Here is a 22,392-nt window from a genome sequence, read left to right as displayed (position 1 = left end):
ATATTTCTATGCCAAGAATATTTCGTGACAAGCGCTGTACTTTAACACATGAAAGATGATTCATAACTGACAAATATTGATTATCCGATGTATTATCTCAGAAATATTTACTCGAACATTAGTGTAATGAGTAATTACACCCGGGAGCTGAATATTATCATTATATCATCAACGCCAGTGTAATAGCGCTTTCAGCTAAATGTCAGCTCAAGTATAGGAACAAGATAAAGGAACGCAGCTGTTAGTCAAATGCCAACTTCAGTACAAGAACAAGGTTGTTAGCCAAATGTCACACTCAGTATAGGTAAAAGATAAAGGATAAAACTGTTAGCTAAATATGAGCTTCACAACAGGGACAAAATAAAGAATGAGGTTATTAGACAAATGTCACATTCGGTATAGGAACAAGATAAAGGAACATGCTGTTAGCCAAATGCCAACTTCAGTACAAGAAACAGTTTGTTTGCCAAAAATCACATTCAGTATAGGAACAAGATAAAGGATAAGGCTGTTAGCTAAATATGAGCTTCAGAATAGGAACAAGATAAAGGATAAGGCTGTTAGCTAAATATGAGCTTCAGAATACGAACAAGATAAAGGATAAGGCTGTTAACTAAATATGAGCTTCAGAATAGGAACAAGATAAAGGATAAAGCTGTTAGCAAATTTGTCAGCTTCAGTACATGAACAAGATAAAGAATAAGGTTATTAGCCAAATGTTACCTTTAGTATTGGAAAAATATAAAGAATAAAGCCGTTAGCCAAATGTCAGTTTCAGTACAGGAACAAGATAAAGGATAAGACTGTTAGATAAATATGAGCTTCAGTACAGGAAGAAGATAAAAGATAAGGCTGTTAGCAAATTTGTCAGTTTCAGTACAGGAACGTGATAAAAGATAAGGTTGTTAGCCAAATATCAGTTTCAGTACAGGAGCAAAATAAAAACACAGCTGTTAGTCAAATGTCAGCTTTAGTATAGGAACAAGATAAAGAATAAGGCCGTTAGCCAAATGTCAGCTTCAGTACAGGAAAAAGATAAAGGATAAGGTTGTTAGCCAAATGTCACATTCGGTATAGGAAGAAGATAGATGATAAGGCTGTTAGCTAAATATGAGCTTCAGAACAGGAACAAGATAAAGGATAAGACTGTTAGCCAAATGTCAGTTTCTGTACAGGAACAAGATAAAGGATAAGGCTGTTAGCTAAATATGAGCTTCAGAACAGGAACAAGATAAAGGAACATGCTGTTAGCCAAATGTCAGTTTCTGTACAGGAACAAGATAAAAACACAGCTGTTAGCCAGATGTCAGCTTTAGTATAGGAACAAGATAAAGGATAAGGTTGTTAGCCAAATATCACCTTCACTATTGGAAAAATATAAAGAGTAAGGCCGTTAGCCAAATGTCAGTTTCAGTTCAGGAACAAGATAAAGGAACATGCTGTTAGCTAAATATGAGCTTCAATACAGGAACAAGATAAAGGAACATGCTGTTAGCTAAATATGAGCTTCAATACAGGAACAAGATAAAGGAACATGCTGTTAGCTAAATATGAGCTTCAATACAGGAACAAGAAAAAAGATAAGTCTCTAATCGAAAGTTTAGTTTCCTTATAGAATCAGGATGAAGAATAGTTATTAACCAATGTTCATTTTCAGGAGAAAAAGACGAATAATGTTTTCTAGTGTCTTTGAAATATGAGAGTAGCCTGTTGAGTTTTAGTTGAATACATATTTATTCACCAAGTGCTTAAAAATCGTGTTTCGTCATTTACATCACATACCAAAAAACATTTATTAATAGACTAGCTTATATCATTTATTTTGTTATATAGTGTTTTGCCAATATTAATATTTTTTAATAATCCATATCGTTGGTACTATAGTATTCTGTGTTTTAACTTTAACAAAAGTAATATTTATAGTTAAAATATGTACAGCCTTTTCCGCATGAATCAGTACAATCAATCCTGAGGTTCCAGAAATTTTTCACTTCCGCACAAGATAACGTTATTTCTTTCCACCATAAGTTTTATATCCGATAGATATCCTAAAATTGTTTACATAATTAATAAATTAATATTTCATTAATTGTTTTAGAATTTTTCATTTCACAGCTCACTGTGTTATAGTATGTTAGACACATAATGGTTATACATAAGATAGACCATAAGAATTAGACAGACATATGATAGCTATGATCCTAAGTATATTTTACAATTTAAATATAATAAAGAAATTGGAAAGTGATATTAATATATAATAATGACAACTGAAGATTTGTAAAAACGCTTACCAAATGATTTCATCTTATGTTTACAGAACTCAAAAGCCAGCTATGATTTCAGCAGTAACGACCCTTTTCCTTATCCACGTTACACAGACGACTGGTTTAACAGGTAAATTTTAGTATATTTCTGTTCACTGTACACATACCAGGGTTAAAAAGTAAGTTCTTTTTTCTTCTCTTCATATCCGAAGTACACACCCGAAGTACACAGATGATCGATTTATTAGCAGTTAATGAATTTCCTACTTTTCCTCTCCCCACGTTTCACAGACGAGTGCTTTAACAGGTCTTCCCATTATTATTTATATCCATTATACGTAGACAACTGATTTAATAGAAATATTTCTCATCATTATTAAAATTCACGTTACACAGACGACTGGTTTAATAACTGACTTTTACATTATTGTTTGTCTTCATGATACACTGACGAATAATTTAATAAGTTAGTTTACCATTGTTATTTGTCTTCATGATACACTGACGAATGATTTTATAATATAGTTTCTCATTGTTGTTTGTATTCATGACACACAGACAAATGAATTAATAAATTACTTTATCACTATTGTTGTCTTCATGATACACTGACGAGTGATTTAATAAGTTAGTTTACCATTGTTATTTGTCTTCATGATACACTGACGAGTGATTTAATAAGATTTTCATTATTGCCCTTATCCTTGTTACACAGATAACCCAGTTAATAAGGAAATTTCCCATTATTATTGTTATCTAAGATATATACGTACACACATGACTAATTTTAACAGTAAGTTATTTTATTTTTAGTTACTGTGCTGTGACAACAAGTTGAATGAGTTGGGTATTTCTTATTACTGTCGCTATTTGAAGTACACACATGACTAATTTTAACAGTAAGTTATTTTATTTTTAGTTACTGTGCTGTGACAACAAGTTGAATGAGTTGGGTATTTCTTATTACTGTCGCTATTTGAAGTACACACACGACTTGTATAACATACAATTTTTTCATTTATCAGAATGGTATGAAATAAACTGGGCAACAAAACATTAGAAGTACTTTGCCTAATTTTACCTGATATTAGAGATTGAATAATCCAAGTAGGTCTTTTTACCACAGAAAAGAGTACAAACCACTATAGTTATACCAACAGTATGTCCAATAAACCATTCGTTAGCAATTTTTCTTGAAACATTAGTTAATTTCTAAAGCAAGTACAAACTAGGCTCACTTCAGTAAATTATGGAAGGTTTTAATTGATTAATACAAAAGCCTTTCTGCATGTTACGAATCGCGAGTTTCGAATTACTGCAATACCAAAAAACATTCCTTGTACATTTGACGTGTGTGTTCCTTATAAAAGTGCCAGCTAATCCTTTTTAAGAAGGGTGATACAGTACTGTTGAGGGGTTGCCTAGCCTCTCGTCAGTAGTTGAAAATTAGGAACGGCGTCAGATAGCCATAATATACGGCACCAGTGAAATGCTGGACTTATGTCTGTACTCGTATAATAGGTGTCGCAAATTCGTAAACTTTTCAGGTGGTCACGATATAGAGAATGACCATCTTCCAGTCTGGTGTATCTTCGATCTCACCCCCACACACACAATTAAACAAAATTAAAGTAAAAAATAAATTAAATTATAAAAAATCTAATTGGCCAGAATTTCAATTAATCATAGACCAAACTTTACCGAAGGAAATACTTAAATATGCAGCAGATGCAACAGATATAGATGCATATGGTCATATAATCTCTGAGTGCCTACTACATGCAGCCCACAGTACAATAGGAAACAAAAACAGCCCACATCAACGCACATATGGCAACCACATCAGGAAATAATACACATAATATAATAACAGCCATCAACAACACAAAAACCAAAACACCTGGAGAAGATGGAATACAAGCCATCCTTCTAAACAACGGTACTCAGAAATTATATGAACACCTAACAGCTTTATTTAACTTATCATTTATAGCTGGAAGCAAGCTGTAATATTAATGTTCCAGAAAGAAGGAAAACCAGCAGATAAACCAAACAATTACCGTCAGATTAGTCTAACCAGCTGCGTAGGTAAAATATTAGACAGAATAATTAGTAACCGCTTATCCATTTATTTAGAAACAAACTCAGAATTACTCGAAATTCAAAACGGCTTTAGGAAACCTAGACAAAGTACAAACCATCTAATCAGATTAACGGATACAATTACCGATAGTTTTTAACAAGAACGAATAACTGTCGCTTGCTTTCTCTACGCTGAGAAAGCATTCGACACGGTCTTGCATCATGGATTACGATACTGCTTAATAGAAATGGATTTACTCCAGGGAACTATTTGCTGGCTATATAACTTTCTGGGCAATAAAACATGTAAAGTCGATGTTAATAGAGCCTACTCAGAGTCTTTTTCACCTGAGGCAGGTGTCCCACAAGGAGGGGTAGTTAGCCCTATCTTATTTATTATGTATCTGAGTAATATGCTACTATCGGACCTTAACTTAGGTTTCACATCACAATTTGCTGACGATGTAGCAGTCTGGAAAAGTTCCCCCACTCCTTTAATAGCAGACAAACCTCCAATCTGTCCTAAATAATATAGAAGAATACTGCCAGAAATATAGTATAAAAATAAATGTTCCCAAAAAACAAGTAATACTATTCACCAGACTAAATAAACTAAAAAAAAGATCCACCGAAGTTATACATGAACGGATCACCTTTAAAGACTGCTACCTCGGCTAAATTTTTAGGATTATTCTACGATACCAAGTTAACGTGGATACAGCATACTAACAATATACTGACTAGAATCTGGAAAACAACAAATTATGCAAGAAGCCTAATGGGTAAAAATCAAGGCACTTCTCCTGATAATATAATAAAAATCCATAAAACATACATTAGACTCATAACTGAATACGCATATCCAGCTCGGTTAAACATATCACAAAACTACTACACAAACTGCAGAAAATGCAAAATTCAATCATCAAAAAAGGACTGCAGACAATATATGGACATTGCCCTGCAAAGGGCCGGAGTATTGTGGGTTACTCGAACACGAGTCAGAGTTTTAATATGAGTAACGTAAGATACCTTTCACAATCAACTAAGCCTCTATTTTTCACCTAGTTAGCAGAACATTTACTGTAAGCTTCATCTTTGTTATTATACAGGGTGTTCGGAGAGTCACTGTGCAGTTTTGTAATCATATTTTATTCAGTCTGTTTCAAGCCAGCAACTGATAGCGGTGTTTAGAAACAAAATAAGAAGGATCCAAGCCTGTATTGATGCCAACGGGGGCCACTTTCAACATTGTTTATAATTGTTATTCATATTTACCTCATGTATTCTATATTGAAACATGTCTGTTAATAAATATGTAAGTGCACAGTGACTTTCCGAACACCCTGTAGTTTTGATTTAAATTAAAGTTTGGATAAAATGTATTTTGTTTTTGTTAATTTAAAATTATGCAGTTGTGTAAAAGTTAAGTGAAATTAATATTACACGTCTTCAACATATTTTTTATAATTTCAAGTAAACTAATATAACACTTCTAGAGCTATCTGACAATTATGTTTCACAACCCAGTACTTAAAGCAATTCATTGCGCTGAAAAAACGTGATGTTTTTATGTAGGTTTCAAAACTGCATGAACTTGTTCTGGTAAACATATTAAGATTTCTGCAAACTCTTCAAGTTTATACATTAGCATTTATAAAAATACTGGAACATGCCTGAACTAATAGCCCCATTTAGTTAGTTTCAACATTTTATTGAAAATCTCGTATCAGTTTAACCTTTTTCGAATTTCACGGAACAGCTAAAGATATATAACAAATATAAATTGAAAACAATAACAACTTTTACGTGTTTGTAAACAGTCGTTTTATTTTAGGCTTACGTTATGTGGCAAAGCATTACGTTGGACTGCAGAAGTAGGTTTTGGCAATCCTGTTATCAGTCCAGCACGGATTTACAATCAGAGATGCGTATAAATAATAGCATTTTAGGTCTGTTTTCATTCAATACCAAATCTCGTAAAATAAACTGGATCCGCAGAACACGAGAAGTTTATTTGAGAAGTAATTTGTACAAGGTGAAAAAAACAAACAGTCTCTCATCTGGTGTAAAAACGCTAAAACTACGAAGTGTAAAAGTTGTAATTATATAGCCTGTAACTGTATATTTGTTATGTTATGTAACATAATTACGTTCCAATAGGAAGATTTAGACAATAATAAATATTTTATATTGGATTATTCTGAGTTATATAAAATATTTAGTGAATAAACTAGGTTAACGTCTGGCTGCTAATGTAAATCATCGCATCCTATTCTGCCCTCACACCATGTATTTCTGGGAAAATAGCTAATGATCGAGAAAAGTCAAATTATTTTAAAGTCAAATGGTAATAAGGGTATAAGAAAATAAACCTTTACGTAAGTGTTTTGCTTGTTTGTTATTTATGTTAGATCAAAGCCACATTGAACCACCTGCTGTGTCAACCACAAAGAATCGAACCAGGGACTTTAATGTTGGAAGTTCGTGGACTTACCGCTGTTCCACATGGGAACTTATATAGGAAGGGGGTTCAAAACTAAAATGATAGAAATGGATGAGTTTTTTTGTTGTTGTTGTTTATTAAGTTTTACAAAATTTGACCAAAATCATAAGTTAATTGAAAAGTATCTTGTACGTTAATTTGACGAATTGTCCTTTTTTAAAATGAAATGACAAACCTGTACATACGAACTAGGCTTAACGCGTATGAAAATTCCATAATGATTTACTTGGCGTTAAGCCCATCTAAACCTGATGGGCTAATATCACCAGGGGATATCACCTTCCCCCACTCCCGCTTCCTTCAAAAGTGATGTTGAGAAATTTTAAAAATTTATTCAAGTGGAAAAAGTTGCTCTGTTTAATGTCGACCCCCACGTGTTTTAATAAACTACAGTTTCAGTGTATGGTTCATAGCCAACAGGTGTAATAAATTACAGTCCAAATACGTATTCTATAACCGACTGGTTTAATAAATTGCAGTCTAAATACGTGGTTCATGGTCAACTGATTTAATAAATCTCTGTCCCAATACACATTCCATAATCGACTGGTTTAATAAATTACAGTCTCAATAAATTGTCCTTATCCGGCTGGTTTAATGAATAAGTTAACTGTGATTATAGACTTAATTTGATATATACAGTCGACTGGTTTGTAAAGGTCGTTATTGCCTGTATCAACAGACTGGGTAAATAGACAGATTTGTTCTTACTGCCCATGTCTTCGGTCGAATCGCAATTTATTTAGTATTCTCTTCACTGAACATGATATACAGACGAAGTGTTTCTACAAGTAACGTGTCTGCACAAAAATCCTAGTAATTATATTGTATACAGACCAGTTAGTTTTTCGGTTTACTAGCCATATAGTTTAATTAATTGTCTTCAAGGATGGATGATTTCAGTCAGTGCACATTTCCAGTCGAATCCCTGTGTGTGTGGAGAGATAGGTTGGGAGATGTACATTATATTAATATCTTTTTCTGGATTTCTTTTAACAGCCACGGAACACGATGTGCAGGAGAAGTTGCAGCTATTCGAGACAACAGAGTTTGTGGTGTTGGAGTAGCATACGATTCAAAGGTAGCAGGTAATAAAGGCTATGAATTATATCCTTAGTTCATTTGAAAAGATAAAAATCGTTCTTATGTGGCCGTTTTGTATTTGACAAAACCATGGTTTTAAAATTGTTTTATAATAATTATTATTTTTCACCAAAATGAAACTATATTCCATTCATATAGCTACACTTTTAATTTGGTATTTGTTCCGATCAGCTGATTTTAACAAGAACTTAATAATTATTGTGAAAATAAAAATGTATAAATTGGGATTTTCACACATCACCTCAGGGGGCGCTCATAGTTTAGCATTTTTTGTCGATAAAGCCAATAATTATTTGTCTCATTTTACGTAACTGATAAATAAGGCAATAGGTAAGGAGAAATTTATAATAAATGTAAGTATAAAAACGACTGTGGCATTTTATTTCACGTTGGTGAACTGCAGTTGAAAAGATAATAAAAATAAATTCATTGTATTTAATTATCAAAATCTAGCTAGGAGATTTTGGTTTCCAATTTTATTCACAATTAGAATAGCTTAAGCCTAATTCTGAAAAATTGGTATCCTAAGACATTAAAAAAATATATACTCACTTATTGAAATCGATACTGAATTTAAGAAAAACATTAATGCTGGAGTGCCAGCTTTGGTTGCTTCGACAATTTTCTGTAATTCGCAAATAAATAATTAGGTAGAATGCCAATAATTAACCTAGGCACCTAATATATTTGCAACTTAGTTAAATAAATGCAACTCATACAGTGATCTCACCTACTCAGGTATACGAATGCTAGATCAACCGTACATGACAGATTTGATCGAAGCAAATTCAATGGGTCACGAGCCAAACCTTATCGACATATACAGTGCCTCTTGGGGGCCTACAGATGATGGAAAAACAGTTGATGGACCAAGGAACGCCACAATGAGGGCAATTGTGCGTGGTGTGAATGAGGTGATTGGTTTTTGTGTTTTTATGTTTAATGCTATCGTTTTAACGAAGTTGTACAATTGTAACTACAATCGATGGAAGAGCACATTACGTTTCGGTGAAAGTTAAAATAAATATTGAAGCTTCATTGATCAACACATATAAAAAAACATTTAAATCTTTGTCCATATATTATTGTAGCCACTGTGAGCATTGCATGTGTGTGTGTGTGTGCGTATTATTTGTTATTATTGTATGCAAATACCTTATATCACATCTATTACTCTCCTAAAGTATACATTTAAATATAATGGATGCACTTTTCGAGACTTCTAGTTTAGAGCAAGCACTTATTAGCTCTAAATGTTACTATTTGAGACATTAACAGGACAAGCATGTCACGTGCTGTTTCGTGGGATAAGTGTATAGTACCTAATACTATTTTAAATCTGAGATTACTTTAGAATTGTCACAAGTACCTATTTGTGACTGGTGGCGAGATGAGAAATGTTAATTATGATAGCAGGTTTGACGCTTTTAAGCTGTTTTTTTTCGTGTGATTCCTATATTATATACGTTGTCTACGCACTGACATATTCTAATCTCAGTTTTATTTTATATTTCTGGTAGAACAGATGCAAATCTATGGGCTTACAACGTTAAAATGTTGAGTACGACTCCCCTTGGTGAATATAGTTAATAGTCTAGTGACTTTGCTTTAGAATAAATAGGGCAGTATCCGGTTTTCTCTTCCAGTCTATTTTGGTTTCTTTTTGAGTTTTATTTTACTTCAGCTTCGCCATTTTAAGCTGGTAGGCATGAATTGTAGAATGTAAAATGAATAGTACGTTGTGTTTGTTTGCTTTTGAATTTCACGCAAAGCTATTCAAGGGCTATCTGCGCAAGCCATCTCTAATTTAGCAGTGTAAGACAAAAGGGAAGGCAGCTAGTTATCACCACCCACCGCCAACTCTTAGGCTACTCTTTTACTAACGAAGAGTGGGATTGATCGTCATATAATAACGCCCCTATGGCTGAAAGGACGAGCATGTTTGGTTCGATGGGGATTCGAACCCATGGCTCTCAGATTACAAGTCGAAGGTCTTAACCCACCTTGCCATGCCGGGCCTAATACGTTGTATTTGTCTAAGTTCTCTGATTTTTTTCTGCTTCACCTATTTTCGCACTAACATCTGTACAACCATATATTCGAACTTGTCGTTACGCAGAGGTAAATACCCAACTGTCATTATTTTTCTAAATCAGTGATTGTAAGTCACTGTTTCTACGTGTTAATGACAGGTACTATAAGTGTTGTGTGTCATAAACTTTTAAGTGCTGAAGGTAAGTAATGTGTGTTACTGGTAAGTGTTGTAGGCATGGTATGATACAAGTAGGTGGAGTGGGCATTGTGCAGGTTTGAAGTCATAACCATGTTTATATATGTTACTGACAGATGCAGAACACACTGTGCATATTTGTTTATTTGTTCCCAAAATCATAAACAATGTTCCTGTTTCTGTGTTAGTGACAGGTGCTATAGGTATTATGTGTTACTTATAGATGCTGTATTCATTGTTCATCTTTATCAGCTTATTCTTAAACTATGTTACTGACAGGTGCTGTAGGCATTGTGCGTATTAGTTTATTCCTAAAACATTGCCTGTGGTGGCCTTTCCTGACGCACTGCAGACCGTGAGCTGTCAATATTTTGTATATGCTCAGTATACAGGCTACGTGTACTTGTAAAGTGTTGATTAACCGCTAAAAAAAAAAAAAAAATATTTTAATTGAAAAAGTCGACTTCAGAATCAGTTATTCATCCTGCAGGAATGTTTTATCGTATATTACCTACACTTAAGGACTTTGAATACTCATGAGGGTCTAAAGAAGAGCACCTATTGTTGTTACGAAGTAAGATCCTGATGATAGGAGACACCACTGAATTGTTTTTTTCTTCCTCATTGATGATGGAGTTCAAAGCACTGAAAAAAAAGATTTAGTCTTAATCTCTGTTGAATTACGTTATTGATTGTTTGGCTTACGAATTAAAAAAATGTTTTTTTGGGAAATGCATAAAAGTGTACTCTGTTTGAGCATATAAAAGTTTGGGATACAGCCACTTTAACGTTTTAATCCTGTGTATATTAAAATTTAAATATATGAGTTCACACAAAGTCAAAGTTTTTCATTTCTTGGCGAAGAAAAATGCATTGTTTAGCAGTAATCAATCCGTTTCAGACTACAGTTTATTAAGATTTATAAAAAGTTAATGTTCTTTTCGTAATACTACTTTGCATTGTAAGTAAATATGATTGACAGGTGTTAAAAACAAACCTTTCTGTCTGTTTCCCGCGAAAAGTTTCCTTGATATTGGAATAAAGTAGAGGTTGTTAATTACCTATAGCTCTTATTTTAATTACTAAAAAAATCTTTCCTTGTCATAGTTAAGTAATCCAACTTTCTGTAAGCCTCTCAGAAAAAAACGAAATTTAATGTATGCTATTGTTTAATTAGCTATTTTTTTTACAACTGAAATTTAAATTCGCCATCATTTACGCCATCCATATTAATTTGTATGAAAATTGGAAAATGGAAAATGAACCAAGATGTTGTAACCAAAGCGGAAATTACCGTCAAATACAGGCAGTTTGACGTCAACAAGGGAGTTGAACCAATTTAGATAAAATGGCTTTGTAGTTGTGAACATAGAAGGAATCAGTGTCATTGTCGTACGATAAGATTAGCAATTAAACCCAAGATAGCTTTGTGAGTACTCATTCATTAAATCAGGAGGAATTACCGAGCAAAATCCATATTACAAAAATCTTAGATGAATGTCAGAGAAAACAAAACAAACCTTATCTTGTTTGATAAGCTGTGTTATATTAAAGTTCGTATCTCGAAAGTGGTCAATATTTTCTTCGCAAACTTTACTGCACTGAGTTATTGATGAAGAGATATTTTAACATCTTTCTTTATATATTAAAACTTTTCTATATTTTCATCATTTCCTTATTTATCTTTTAAGTAAAGATACGAAAACAGATATTTCAGCCAAGTATTTATTTAGTCGCTCTTATTTAGACTGTTGCATAATTTGTCAAAGCAATGTATATTGGATAAGGCAGATAAAATACAATCGTAACGAGTTATGTATTCGTAAAGTAACATATGTTTTTCGTTGTAATTTCTACGTAGAAACTAATCAACTAATGTTTTAAAGCGACAAAACGGTAGAACACCGATTCCTTGTGAGGGGTAAGTTTTGTTTGTTTGTTAGAAGTTAAGTGCAAAGCTACATAATGGCTTATCTATGTTCTGCATATCACGGGTATCAAACCCGGTTTCTAGCATTGTAATTTTGCAGACATACCGCTGTTTCACTCGAGCTCTGTGAGGGTTAAGGGTGTTTCCAATTAATGAAAAAAGTTGAGTTAGAAATAACATACTATTTGGTATGAATTGCTTGAATATTGAACTGTTTAACTGGAAGAATTAATAGTAAGAATATTCTGCCATATTGAACAGAAAAGCCACGTTTTAATACAAAAACCAGGAATAATACATTTAAAAAGCAATAGAGCCATTATTGTTCTCTCCTTCTGTATTTAAACTCATAACACAACAAACTGAAGTTGTTTTTTTGTGTTGAAAATTAACCATGAACTACATCGTTCTAGTTTTTTCAGAGTAGAACAAACTCCTTGTCGTTTTTACGAAGATTTGAATATTGGTAACATTATTCGATATGCTGTATTTAAAGAATGTAATTATTTATTTTGATAATTTATTAAATCAACATCAAGAATCATCTGAAAATCACTAGAAAATGTTTTTAAAAATCATTAGATCTTAATGTCTCTTGACTCTTCTGTAGGGTCGGCGGGGATTGGGGAATATTTACGTCTGGGCTTCTGGGGATGGCGGAGAAGACGATGATTGTAACTGTGACGGATACGCTGCCAGCATGTGGACCATCTCCATCAATTCAGCAATCAACAATGGAGAGAATGCCCATTACGACGAGTCCTGTTCATCCACTCTAGCATCTACTTTCAGCAATGGCGCCAAAGACCCTCACACTGGAGTGGTAGGTTCAAGATCATTATAGATGTAAAGTTTGTATCACTGAGCAGGTTCAAAAAGATAGAGGCGTTGCTTGTATCTTTATTTTGGTTTGCTTTTAAATTTAAAAAAATAAGAATAAATTGTAATGAAGTAAAAATGAATTTATAGAAAAATATAAAATATTAACATAACATAACATAACAACATAGGGTCTATTGGTCTATCTCGACTACTTCACACTCCAACCTAAATTAATTAAAAAGCAAACAAACTTAAAGCCATCCATTATTAAGCTTTTTTTTCTTAAATGTACTGCCTCCACAACATCTGAAGGCAACCCATTCATTCCAAAGACCAACCAGCCTGTTAAAAAAAATAAAACTGTCATAGTTGAAGATGACTCATACTCTGACATAGTTTATACTTGTGTTCACTAGTTCTACTCTTCCCACTGTTAAATATGAAAAACATGATGCATCAACATTATCAGTTCTCTCTACAATCTTAAACACCTCAATCAGTTCTCCTCTCACTGTTCTATTTTTCGAGAGAAAAAAAAAGAAATATCAGCTTCTCCTCATATCACAATTGCTATATCTCAGGCACTATTCTAGTAACTTTTATCTTAATCATTTCCAACAATTCTATGCCTCTCCTAAGATGAGGAGCCCACGAACACAATTTTCCAAATGTGGCCTAACCAATGACCTGTGCAATGAAATTATAAACTCTTTAAACTTGTATTCAATATTTATTTAGATCCAACTTAAAATCCTATTTACCCTACTACTAGCAAAGACACACTGTTTGATTGGCATTAGAGACTGATCGGCTATTACACCAAAATCCCTTTTCTTTATAACATTCTTAAGGTTATTCTCATCCAAATCATACTTGGAAGTTAAATTATGATAACCCACGTGCATTATCTCGCAGTTGTCATAGTTAAAACCCATCTGCCATTTGTTTTCCTAACTCACTATATGATCTAAATATTTTCGTAAATCAATACCCTGATATTATCACTAATTATAAGTAATGTATTGACTTTTCTTCATCCATATCATTAATGTAAATCAAATAGAGCAATGGTCCTAAGACTGATCTCTAAGTTATATCACTTGCAACGGTAATCCAGTTTGACTGAACTTTATTTGTAACAACCTGCTGCTTTCTTCCATTCAGTCACTCGTCTATCCAGTTGCTAGGTTATTCCCCACAACTAAAGAGGTAAAATTATTTACAAGCCTTTTATGTGGCACTTTGTCAAATGCTTTCCGAAAATTCAGATACATCAAACTACACCCTAATCTACATAAGCATTAACGTTTTCAAATAATGTCAAAAAATATGTAGTCTAAAATCTTTCCTTAGTGAAACTGTGTTGACTATCTAATAAAATTCTGAATTTTGTTAAATAGCTTTAAAAACATCTTTCATTCGACTTTCCAAAACTTTTCTAACTGAAGTGAGACTAATGGGTATATAACACTACGTCACAAAATGTTTACTTTTTTCTTGTTCCTGAGCAGAAAGTGTTATTTCCTAATTGCTTATGCTTAAAGTAAATAGAAAAGACCTAATTTTCTCTCCAAACTTTGCTTTTGTGACCTGGGAGTGTATGACGAAAACATGATGGGAGACTATATTTGGGGGCTGATACATGAAAGTGATTTACATTACTGTTGCAAGTATCGAAAAACTACTCACTTCTAAACATTTTTTTCATTTTTGTATAACTTTAGTATAAATGCATGTAAATCTTGATTCATATGTTGTTTTATTCAGACCTTATGTAAATGAAAACGTGCAAATTTGCCTGTTTTTACATAGAAAATAGGTTAATTTCTAAATTTCATTATCCAGGTCACAAAAGCAAAGTTTGAAGGGAATAATGGTCATTTTCTGTACTTTTACAACATGAGCAATTAAGAAATAACTCATACTATACAGGAACAAAATTTGTGTTACGCAGTGTAATTACTGGCACAATTTTTATCACCTCTCGTAGGTAACTTTGATTCCGGTATTCAAGGACTGACAGAAAGTAGTGATAAATAGCACACGCATCCAGTGTTCGACCTCCATTATTGAAACTACTACAAGCTAGAATTAAATAGTTTCTGTCTAAAAGCCATCTTAGGCGACACGTGAGCTAAACGGCCATGTTGTCTCCGGAACTGTAGCTAGGAGACAGAACAACCAGTCAGCTGATACCACTATATACATGACTACTCTTAATCGAATAGCAGGATTAACTGTAACGATCGTACCTTTGAACATGTGAGTGTATTCAGTCAGATGTCTTGCCTCAAACCTTGGATCTTTCCTCACTGAGCAGTGATGGGTTAAGGTTTTAAAATATATTAGAACTAAAAATGCTTTTGTTGAATGTTTATATTCCTACGATAGGTTAATATTCTAAACATTTTATTTGTTGTTTTTTAACGCAAATGAAATAAAACATTAGTTGGTTTATTTCATTTACGTTTATCGTTTAAACAAAGGGAATTAACCTTTTTCAAACGTGAGTTATAAACCAGGATTTTGATATCTAGACCAATCATCTTATAAGCCATGCCTTCTTTTTTTGGATTTATTTTTTTGTAAATTGAAAGAAAAGTATGTTTTGTTTAGTTCAAAAGACAGGTTACAAGAGTTACTGTGTCTCAGGGTTTGCTGTTGTTATTCACTTCAGATAAGTCTCTAACAGTAGATGAACAGAGAATCTTCTCTTGGAAGCAAATTATAACTACATTTGTTATGAGCTGACTTATCTTCATCAAATAATATGATACCGGTATTATTTTTAATTATTAAAGTTTCATCGGTTTATTTAGTTTGTTCTGAATTTCGCGCATAGCTACATGAGGGCTATCTGCTCTAGCTGTCCCTAATTTAGCAGTGTAAGACTAGAGGAAATGCAGCTAGTCATTACCACCCACCGCCAACTCTTGGGCTACTCTTTTACCAACGAATAGTGGGATTGATCGTAACATTATAACGCCCCCATTTGAAAAGGCAAGCATGTTTGATGTAACAGGGATTCGAACCCGCAATTCTCGGATTAAAGTTTGATCCTACAGAAACATTAAGGATTTGTTATTATAAATAAATTAAATAACTAAATGTTAGGCATTTAATACGTTAAACTCTTCTTTTTTAGCTCTATGGTTATCCTGTGTTATAAAATAAGTGATAAGATAGAACGCTGCAATGAACACTTTTATTTCTTTATCGTAGTTTTCTTTTGAAGCCAATAGATTTCTTCAACGACTAAACTAAATCCCCAGACCAATTGTTGTGTAAAAAGTATGGAAGTAGAAAAGTTACGAATGTAAATGGTGTCACGTAAACAAAAAGAAACAAAATCAATTCTGTTATAAAGCTTGTTAGAAAAACAATCTTGTCTTTGTCCGTTAGGTATACTAGCTAGTTCCAATAAGAACGATTTTAAAAACGTCATGTCGACAGCGGGAAGATTTTGCAGTATATTATTTATTTCACCCTATAAATGAAACAGTGGAGTTTCATACCCTACGTAATTGCTATCCATATTGAGGGTGAATAAATATTTTAGGTCAGAATAAACCTAAAGCGATGTAACTACTAGCGCGGAGCTTCGAAGACTATTTCACATCACAGAGTTTACTTGAAACTAGCATCAAAACGTGGTTGACTGACATCATTGCAGCAAAACGTGTGATAAATTGACTAGAATGTGAAGCAAAAACTAAATCATTCGTTCAGCACTTGATTCCATCAAGGAACATAGGGCCGGAATCGCTTGCGGATTCTTCAACAGGTATTTAAGTGAGTAGATTGTTAGCCCACTGCACCGAGCCGTCCCTAATTTAGTAGTGTAAGACTAGAGGGAAGGCAGCTAGTCATCACCACCCACCGCCAACTCTTGGGCTACTCTTTTACCAATGAATAGTGGGATTGAACGTAACATTATAACGCCCCCACGGCTGGGAGGGCGAGCATGTTTGGCGCGACGCGGGCGCGAACCCGCGACCCTCGGATTACGAGTCGCACGCCTTACGCGCTTGGCCATGTCGGGCCAAAACTAAATCAAACTTTTCAATTCTTTCCTCATTGTGAGACATGACCAGTTATTGATAGTTGTTGTCTGTTATTTATTATTAACCACAAAGAAACACAAAGGGCTATCTGTGCTCTGCGAACTACAGGTGTCTAAACCTGCTTTCTAGCAGTATACGTTCACAGACATATTGCTGTGCCATTGGTGGAGGGGGTAGCATCAGTTTTTTTTTTCTAGACTTTTGATAACCATTTTGTTTCATTATGTTGTGTGGAAAAGCGATCTTTTATCTTGTAGTTGGACGACTTCAAATTTATTTTACATTTCCCGAGCCGCAGAAATAAATTACATCTTTTCTAGAATGTACTGGAAGTATTTTTATGATGCAAATAAGATACGTTTTTACTACAGCCCTCTTGGTATGATATGAGTTTTAACTTATGCAGCGCTTATCTGGTATTAAAAACAGTTATTGATGCCATACTTTCACCAAGCCTCATTTGTAAGTATTCTACAGCTTAATGTAGTTTTTGACGATCAGTGTATGTTGTGTTGACAATGCATTACTTGTTGTTTGAAATATCTTTAAGTAGTAATTTTGTGTGGTCTGGAGTGTATATCGTGTATATTCCTTCTAAGACCTTGGGAGTCTTCGTTGAAAAATTGCTGAATCAGTTAGAGTTTCTCCGCAAGTGTGTTTTTGTAGTTGCACAGAAACGATGCACCTTTTCCCTAGAACAATTGCACCAGCTATATTCACACCCTTCTCTGCGAACTTTATCGATGTCCTCTCTAAAGATTGAAACTGTCTTTGTTATCAGGCATAATCTGACTACTGTATTCCACTATCTTAGGTGTTTCTGAGGGTGCTGTAACTGAGATAATCAGTGGCAATCTTCCCAGTTTCTTACATAGCACATGGATACTTTTACGCTACTGTAACAATAGTATCTCGTCCTTCTATTCCTCAGAAATCTTAAGTTCAGTTCTAATTATCATCATCTCTGTTTATAGGTCAGCAGCTACAATATTTCTTGTTTTAGCTGTATTTCCCTGATTTTCTTTATAGTTGTTTGCTCTAGAAACAAAGAGTCTCCTTTCCGTTCACTAATGGGCTGTATTTCCCTGATTTTCTTTACAGTTGTTTGCTCTAGAAACAAAGAGTTTCCTTTCCGTTCACTAATGGGCTGTATTTCCCTGATTTTCTTTACAGTTGTTTGCTCTAGAAACAAAGAGTTTCCTTTCCGTTCACTAATGGGCTGTATTTCCCTGATTTTCTTTACAGTTGTTTGCTCTAGAAACAAAGAGTTTCCTTTCCGTTCACTAATGGGCTGTATTTCCCTGATTTTCTTTACAGTTGTTTGCTCTAGAAACAAAGAGTTTCCTTTCCGTTCACTAATGGGCTGTATTTCCCTGATTTTCTTTACAGTTGTTTGCTCTAGAAACAAAGAGTTTCCTTTCCGTTCACTAATGGGCTGTATTTCCCTGATTTTCTTTATAGTTGTTTGCTCTAGAAACAAAGAGTCTCCTTTCCGTTCACTAATGGGCTGTATTTCCCTGATTTTCTTTATAATTGTTTGATGTAGAAACAAAGGGTCTCCTTTCCGTTCACTAATGGTATCTTTTCCCCCTTGCTATTACTTCTTGTTAGTTTCTTGAACACTAACAATAATTAATATAGCTACTGTTCCTGTATTCACTAAAAGCTCGAGCTCTCTCCTGTTTGCTGAAAGGAACATATACCATAGTCCCACAGCTTTCAAGGTGGAACTTTCTATTTGATTATTTCTTAGTCATATCACTAAGCCAGCTTAACCAGTGTCTGAGCAGTTTACCGTCAATGTGTCTACTTCAAGATGCTGTTAGTCGTAGATTCATCGAAAGATAAGCCTGCGTTACTAAGTTGTCACAAAGCGGATATTTCCTTATACCAATTTCGAAGAAACCCGCACGTATGAAATGTTTACCATTGTTAAGTTGTTCTGGATGGCAGATATATCTGGCCCATTTTTGTGTGTTACTTCTAAGAACGATTGATCTCTCTTGTTCTTTTCTTCTCTGATCAGCCTTTTTCACAGAATAATTAAAAAGGAAGACATTTGCACATTACATAAAAGTTTACATACATTAGAAGAAGGATTGTTTAAGTTCAAGGCTCATCTTATCCATTCTATGTTTAGAAAACCTTATCCTAACGTGTAAGAAATGTTGATGATGTTAAACCTTCTTAGCAATCTGGAACCCAAACAAATGCAAAAAAGTTTTAGTTGTTATCCATTGTTTCAAAGTTTCCCATCGGTTTGTAATATATATATATCACTTTCACGTAGTTGGTTCAATATCGTGAACCCTTTGAAAAACTTCAACTATGACAAATAACTTTTTTCTCTCGTTAGAGAGATATAATATGAGAAAATATTTAATATGCTAAATGTTTAAAACAGGAAAATAAACCAACTCTTCCCCAGCCTAAGGAACCTAAAGGTATCTGATCATATTATCATAAATCAGTTAGTGATATTCCTACCTTATTAATGTGGTATTTTATTACATGCATTGTTTCTAGTATTGTAAGTCTGGAGGCATAGGCTGTGCCACTGGAAGCAATGTACATAATATTCTTAAGAAGTATTTAAGAGACAATATTTTGTTTTTAGTTATTTCTTTGCTATTCATTTTTAGGTTGTTATTACAGAAGAACCAATTTATAATTATCTCTTTGACTCGGTTTCTATCATGCCTTTTAAGTGTTTACCTTATAGTATGTTTCAGACTCTTGGCAGAACTCAATGAGGTTTTCGCCCTTGAGCCAAGTTGAGTTTTTACCTTTTCCTCAAACAATATTGTTTTCAAACCCTTCGGGATTGAAGGAAAGAGAATACAAACTGTAACAATACAGTCAACTACATTCCACAGAATTACGATTAAGTTGAAACCTGACCAACAAATATGCTGGGAACCCTCCTCATGCCATTCAAATCATTTACAAACAGCATCAGTATGAGCTATGGTGGCCTTGTTATCTTGAAAATTTCTATCACAGAAATGATTAAAATGGAGCATGAGAGGATGCACTTGAATTTGATGGTGCATTAAAATAAACCACAAGAAGTAGACCATGCCATTTATATGCACCCACACCGTTATTTTACCTCCCGTATCTTGCGCAATGGAAAACCTGTGCAAGCATAGTCTGTATTAAGGTTCATCTAACCGAATAAAGACTTTTCGTAGGTCAACAGACCAAACTTTATAGTATTTCTACCACTAGCAGCTTACCTTTCTATCGGCGCCTGAGGCTAATGGTTTGTAGACAGAACAACTATTACCAAAATCAGATCTGCCAGTGAACATATTAATGCATATATTTTGAAAGTTATTTTATGTTTTTGGGAAAAATAGCTTATAAAACCAATAAAAACTATATTTTGCAACTACTCTGCATCTTTATTTATGGTTTCTCAAGAGTATGTTAAATATAAGATATTAGAAAAAATAATTATGGTTCTTCACTGTAATCTTAAACAAATCTTATAGCAAACTTGATAAACTAGTAATTATCCCTTGGGGAAAAAACAATGGGAAATCTAATTTGATCCCAATAATTTTGTAGCTTTATGTTAGACAATGAAATTAACCAGCCTTTAAAACCCTAACAAATTTTGTCAATGAGTGAAAAAAATCATATTTTTATGTTAAAGCCTATTCTTTTCGCATACCATTTTTTCTTAAAATGATCTGAAACTCTGAAAGGCAAGTAAAATTCATTTCTAACAGCTTCTTACACATTGTTCTTGCTCAAATTGATGAATTTGGTTCATGGTCTAAATCAATTATCGATGGTGTACCAATGAATCCGTATTGATCTTTACAACCCCTGGTAACTGATGTTAGTTTTGATCTTGGAGCAGTTTCATCCGTCCACAATTTACCCTTGTTAAAGATTCTTATTGAGATTGCTACCCCGTCGTATACATTTGTGAGATGATCGCTTTTATTTCCTAACCAGTTCTATTATTTTTGTTCATCGAGATACTAACTAATCAGGCCCCAATATTAATGCAATTTTCGAAGTCAAACACATCATTTTACAAATAATTTACTAACGCTATCGACACTGTTATGATAGTTGCATTAAGAATATTTTATTGCGTGTTCACTCAACAAACATTGGAATAGTTTTGAAAAATAACTAAATAACGGTTTTTCTAATTGTATCATTAGACAACATAAATATTTAAGTCAAATGTGACAACTCCAGTTTCACGTATTCTCTATCCATAAGAATGAAACATGATCAAGCATTAGAAACCATACATCAATAAGTATTTTTAATTACCTATCTTCGTAATGCAGTAATGTCTGTTTTACTTTAATTTCATACAAGGAGTAAAGTTTCACTCACATAACGAATCATAGCATGCTTAGGTACAGCAAGGGAATTCTTGGTCTTTCTTGGCTGTCCCATCCTCTAAGCCAAACTAGACCTGTTAAGAACAAATTAAAACCAGCCCTTATCAAGCATTATATTAAACGCATTAAGATGTACTATCTCCAGATTATCTGAAAGCAACTCATTTCAGAGGCCAACCACCATATTTGAAAAATAAAATTGTCTTATCTAAAGATGACTTCTACCTTGCCTAAGTCTATATATGTGTTCCTTGGTTTTATAATTATTGCTGTAAAGTATGAAAAATGTTAATGCATCAACATTATCAATACCTTTTACAATCTTAAATACTTTAATCAGATCTTCTTTTATTCTTCCTTTTTTCAAGAGAAAACAATTTTAAGGATCTTAATCTCTTCTCACATGACAGCCCCTCAATCCCAGGTACCATTTTAGTAACCCTTCTCTAAACGTTTTCCAGAAAATTGTTGTCTTTCCTGAGGTAAAGAACCCAGGACTGAAAACAAAACTCCAAGTGTGGCCTAATCAGAGATCTATGCAATGAAATTATAATCTCTTTAGACATGTATTCAATATTTCTGTAGAAATAACCTAAAATCCTATATGCCTCACTACTAGCAACAGCAAACTGCTTGGATGATTTAAAAATCTGGTTAACCATTACACCAATATTTCTTTCTTTCATGGCACTCTTAAGGTTATACCCATTATACCCAACAAAATCATACTTATAATTCAAATTATGATAAATCACATGCAATATCGTACAGTTATCATTCTTAAAGTCCATCTGCTATTGATTCGCCCAATTTACTAAATGATATAAATTCTTTTGTAAAGCAATAGCATCCTATTCACAGCCAGCAATACCCAATAACTTGATATTATCAACAAATTTAAGTGATTTATTGACAATTCCTTCATCTGTGTCATTAACGTACACCAAAAAAAGCAATCGTCCTAAGACTGAGCCCTGAGGTACACCACTTGTAACATTAGTCCAATTTGACTGA

The 22,392-nt window shown here is 33.7% G+C and overlaps 1 protein-coding gene across 1 annotated transcript in view; it reads left to right on the top strand.

Annotated features, from left to right (window-relative positions):
- Positions 1 to 22,392, top strand: part of amon (prohormone processing protease amontillado) — a 101,898-nt gene that overhangs the window by 67,608 nt on the left and 11,898 nt on the right. Inside the window, exons 6-9 of the mRNA XM_076458091.1 lie at positions 2,321 to 2,397; positions 7,855 to 7,943; positions 8,698 to 8,873; positions 12,730 to 12,942. Of these exons, the coding sequence (XP_076314206.1) occupies positions 2,321 to 2,397; positions 7,855 to 7,943; positions 8,698 to 8,873; positions 12,730 to 12,942 (555 nt within the window). The remainder of the gene's footprint in view (positions 1 to 2,320; positions 2,398 to 7,854; positions 7,944 to 8,697; positions 8,874 to 12,729; positions 12,943 to 22,392) is intronic.

The sequence above is a fragment of the Tachypleus tridentatus genome, chromosome 1 (assembly GCF_004210375.1).
Source record: "Tachypleus tridentatus isolate NWPU-2018 chromosome 1, ASM421037v1, whole genome shotgun sequence".
Classification (NCBI taxonomy): Eukaryota; Metazoa; Arthropoda; class Merostomata; order Xiphosura; family Limulidae; genus Tachypleus; species Tachypleus tridentatus.
This window is presented reverse-complemented; position numbering and strand designations above follow the sequence as displayed.